Source organism: Myotis davidii, unplaced genomic scaffold (genome assembly GCF_000327345.1).
Source record: "Myotis davidii unplaced genomic scaffold, ASM32734v1 scaffold68, whole genome shotgun sequence".
Lineage (NCBI taxonomy): Eukaryota > Metazoa > Chordata > Mammalia > Chiroptera > Vespertilionidae > Myotis > Myotis davidii.
In genome coordinates this window covers 2497828-2502570 of record NW_006300376.1, presented here as the reverse complement: position 1 = coordinate 2502570, position 4743 = coordinate 2497828, and the positions used below count along the sequence as shown (strand labels likewise).

Here is a 4743-nt window from a genome sequence, read left to right as displayed (position 1 = left end):
GGAAATTCTACTTTCTTTAAAATCTTCAATTAAGGTCATAGCTGTGCCTTCTTTTAAGGGCCTAGAGAAAGCACAGGTTGTAGAAACAGACATAATATAGAATCCTAGATCCTCTACGTACCTGCTATGTAATATTAGTAAAGTTACTTAACTTCTCTAGTCTCTATATTTTTATTAACAAATTGAAAATACCGATATCATGGGATTATTAAAAACATTAAAGTAGAAGAGCTTTGAAAAGCATCTAGCAGGGTACCTGGTATATAATAAACATTTAACAATTATAAGGTCTCCAACCAAATCGCTAATCTTCACTATTGTTAAAGAGCTCACTCCTGTCTAATACTGTTCTTGTCGTGCCATGAACACTCTTAAATTAGTTTAATCTTTCTGGCTACCTACTAGCAATTTAATCAAATTTCTAATGTATTGTCAAAGGTCCTGGAGTACAAATTTTATAAATCATCAATACAGATGTTCTAATTCTGTTTTTTAACTTTTTCCAATAAGGAATATCTTGTACCAGAATTATCGAGTGAAGTACAATCTCTCTGGTCCAAAGCTGCTAAGCTGTTTGAGTCTGAGGGGGCCAAAGTAATTGAAGTGTCCCTGCCCCACACCAGTTATTCAATTGTCTGCTACCATGTATTGTGTACATCAGAAGTGGCATCGAATATGGCAAGATTTGATGGGCTAGAGTATGGTAAGATGGTTGTGTTAAGGTAGTTGTCTCAACATTTGAAAGGTTCACTTTTTAGTGGCAATATATGTATAGTGTTGATGATTTAGAAAAGTAAATCAGTGAATCTTTTAGCATTATACTTACACTATTTATCATTAATATCTCTGTCACTTTTCTGGACTGAATACCTTGAAGAGATAGTATCTTATCTTTGTATTTTCAGTTCATCTAATGTAGTGCTTAGCACATGGTAGATGCTCAGTAAACATTTCAATGAATGAGCAAATGAGGAAGTGAACAAATAGTGTCTCCCTCTTGGTTATTTTCTTTTGTCTCCTTGAATGCTGACTGGCCAATCACTCACAAGGCAGATAAAGAAGGGAAACCAGGAAGGACAATTCGCAATTTTTCTATTGGTCACATATGTAAATTTAGGTCTGTTTTTCAACCAAAACTTCCTTCTTAAGTAATGTTTATCTCTTTTTGGTTTTCAGGTCACAGATGTGACATTAATGTGTCTACTGAAGCCATGTATGCTGCAACCAGACGAGAAGGCTTTAACAATGTGGTGAGAGGAAGAATTCTCTCAGGAAACTTTTTCTTATTAAAAGAGTAAGATAATTCATGTCCCTGTTCAGGCACCAAAAAAAAAAAGTGTAAGATAATTAGTTTAGGAATTTTCCCTATTCTTAAAAACTCAACAGTAAAGTAGTAGCAGATCTTATAAGTTGAAATATTTGCTAAAGAAGCAAAATCTTTATGATTTTAATTAGAAATCAATTAAAGGCTTATTTATGATACTTTAGGTTTCTATTCAAAAACAAACAAAAATGGGAAGTTTTAGTTAAATGATTAGTAAAAACTAAGTAGGAAGCCCTGAGGGATTTTGGCCTCATTAAATGTCCCCTGACTATTACTGCCACATTGGCTTATGGCTGTTAGAGCCTTAAGTAGTTACTTTGGTGTCCCTTGAGAAAAATTTAGTGAATCAACTTAGTTTTCCCTTCCACTATGCCAGTGATGGCGAACCTATGACACGCGTGTCAGAGGTGACACGCGAACTCATTTTTTTGGTTGATTTTTCTTTGTTAAATGGCATTTAAATATATAAAATAAATATCAAAAATATAAGTCTTTGTTTTACTATGGTTGCAAATATCAAAAAATTTCTGTATGTGACATGGCACCAGAGTTAAGTCAGAGTTTTTCAAAATGCTGACATGCTGAGCTCAAAAGGTTCGCCATCACTGCACTATGCACCTGTTTGCTCCAAGAAAGAAGTCCAAATTACTATGACTCCTACCTAGATAGTCTTCAATATAAGTTTATTGACCATCTTCTGAAGGCATTATTCTAAATGAAATAAGAAAAAGATAAATACGATATCATCTCACTAACATGTGTAGTCTTTTAAATAAATAAATAAATAAATAAATTTTTTTTAAAAGCCAAACTCATAGAAACAGAGTAGAATTATGGTTGCCAGGGGTTGGGGCTGGGGGAAATGGGAAGATGTTGGCCAAAGGGCACAAACTTCCAGTGATCAGATGAATAAGTTCTGGGGATCTAAAGTCCATCATATTTACCGTAGTTAACAGTACTGTATTATATACTTGAAAGTTACTAAGGGAGCAGATCTTAAATGCTCTCACCACACTCAAGCAATCCCTTGAGCTCTTAGTGCTACTTATTCCTATCCAATACTCTGCTCTGGCAAATTGTGGCTGTCTGCCTTTCCAAACTTTCCATCTTCCTCTTTAACCCAGAGCCCCATTTCCCCACTCTTAAGCTCTTTTCAGGTTCCGCCTCTCTGGGTTCAGGCCTGAAAACTGCCTCCAGGCTTTACTCTGGGGCAGCAGTTCTCAACCTGTGGGTCGCGACCCCTTTGGGGATCGAATGATGCTTTCACAGGGGTCGCCTAAGACCATCGGAAAACACATATATAATTACATATTGTTTTTGTTATTAATCACTATGCTTTAATTATGTTCAATTTGTAACAATGAAATTGGGGGTCACCACAACATGAGGAACTGTATTAAAGGGTCGTGGGATTAGGAAGGTTGAGAACCACTGCTCTAGGAAAATCAAAGAGCTTTTCACATACTTGCTTCTCTTCACTGAGAGCTCCCTCTTCTGAATGCCTCTTGTCTAAGGTCTGAAATGATAGTTTTCTTTTGTCTTGTTTTCTGGTTGTTTAATATGGCATCATTGATGGAAGCAGAAGTTCTGCTTTTGAACGTATTTAAAGGAGGAAGAAATTTCATAGAGAACAGAAATATTTGTTCTTTTATAAAATTCAGGTTTGGGAATGCTGTTAATACATTATTTAAGCCACCAACTGTGATTGTTGTGTAAGTTACAGGCGATGTTTGCATTCTTCTCTATAGACACTGTGGTCAAATGATAGCAAGGACATCTGACAGTTCTAGAGCATTCTTTTAGGGTAAAAGATTTTTACGTTTTTATCTCATTGTATTTGGTTTGCAGTAAGACTGGAGTTGTGATATCCATTTTTACCGTGAGGAAACTGAAGTTAGGATAGTGAGTACTTTTGCCAGCCTTCATTAGTTTCAGGAGGATTTAAAGAGCCTTTTCTTTTCCCTTTCTTTGCATAATTGACTTATACTAACTCCGATGTCTGGCTAATTCCTTAATCTTTTCAGTAAAGTAAGCATCTTTTCTTGAATTGCACATTTCCATTCTGGGCTGTGCCTATCCACAAAATACAAAATTGCAAGCATAGCATACTTTCCCCGGTTCCTGTTTGCAGAGCCTGTTTTCTAATGTCTAATTCTGATGACATGTTAGAATTTTGCAAAACATCAGTGTCCTTCTGATAATTAGTTATTATACTATAGATGAATTAGACAGTATAATAGAGGATTAAACTGAGCCTCCAGGAACCAAGTTCTATACTTTCCTCTACCACTGCCAATCTCTGCAACCTCTGCGAAGTTATTTAATAATTATACTTGATTTTCCTCATCTGAAAATGAATGTTCTGGTTTAACAGTTCCCTGGAAATGTTAATGTTTTATGATTATACTAGAAGCCCATTACATGAAGATTCACACAATAGGCCTTCCTTCCCCTGGCTGCTGGCACCAGTTTTCCTCCGGCACCCAGTTCCCAGGCCTTTGGTCCAGCCGCAGCGGAGAAGCCAAGCCTCTTCAATCTTCAGTCTTCAGCCATATGCAAATTAATCACCATCTTTGTTGGGTTAATTTGCATAGTCACTCTGATTGGCTGGTGGATGTAGCGGAGTGACACCAATTTGTATGTTTCTCTTTTATTAGTGTAGATATGCAGAATTGCATCTAGTAGTGAATTCTGATTGATTAAACTATGGACCTACCAAATTTTCTAATGACATCACAGTTGAACAAAATTCATTTTTATGTGTTGTAGGAATCTAACTCATAAAGGCCAAGAATCCAGTAATTCTTTAACAAGCCTCATGTATGAGAATTGTTCAGAGAAATTAAAAAAAGCCCTTAAAATATCACCAATTTTTTTTTCCACAGAAACTATGAGAATTACTTCGTCAAAGCACAGAAAGTGAGACGACTCATTACTAATGATTTTGTGAATGTTTTTAACTCTGGAGTGGATGTCTTGCTAACTCCCACCACCTTGAGTGAGGCAGTGCCGTACGTGGAGTTCATCAAAGAAGACAACAGAACGCGAAGTGCCCAGGGTGATATTTTTACACAGGCTGTAAATATGGCAGGTGAGGGTTCCTCAAAAATGTTTAGGTTTTCTTTACATTTTTAAATAGGCACTCTGGTCTTCACTTAGATTCTAGCTAGATCTAAGGCAATTGCTTGTCCTTCTGGAATGCTTAGAAAAGTGTGTGTGTGTGTGTGTGTGTGTGTGTGTGTGTGTGTGTGTGGTGAATGGGCATAGGTACACACATACTCGGATTCACCACACATACACTTTTTCAGAATCAGTTCACTTAGTAGCATATTTTTAAACTTAAAAAAATTTTCAAACCTATAAAAAAGTTTAAAAGTCACATAATGAACACGGCTATGACCTTTGCCTGTATTCACCCT

General features: G+C 36.4%; 1 protein-coding gene across 3 annotated transcripts in view; it reads left to right on the top strand.

The window, feature by feature from the left end:
* QRSL1 (glutaminyl-tRNA synthase (glutamine-hydrolyzing)-like 1) overlaps positions 1-4743 on the top strand; it is a 22715-nt gene that overhangs the window by 17273 nt on the left and 699 nt on the right. For 2 of the 3 annotated variants that reach the window (XM_015572729.1, XM_015572728.1), the window contains 3 exons: positions 511-703; positions 1177-1294; positions 4210-4415. In XM_015572729.1, the coding sequence (XP_015428215.1) occupies positions 511-703; positions 1177-1294; positions 4210-4415 (517 nt within the window). Of the gene's footprint in view, positions 1-510; positions 704-1176; positions 1295-4209; positions 4416-4743 lie in introns of those variants that run through there. The other variant, XM_015572730.1, reaches the window with a different exon arrangement.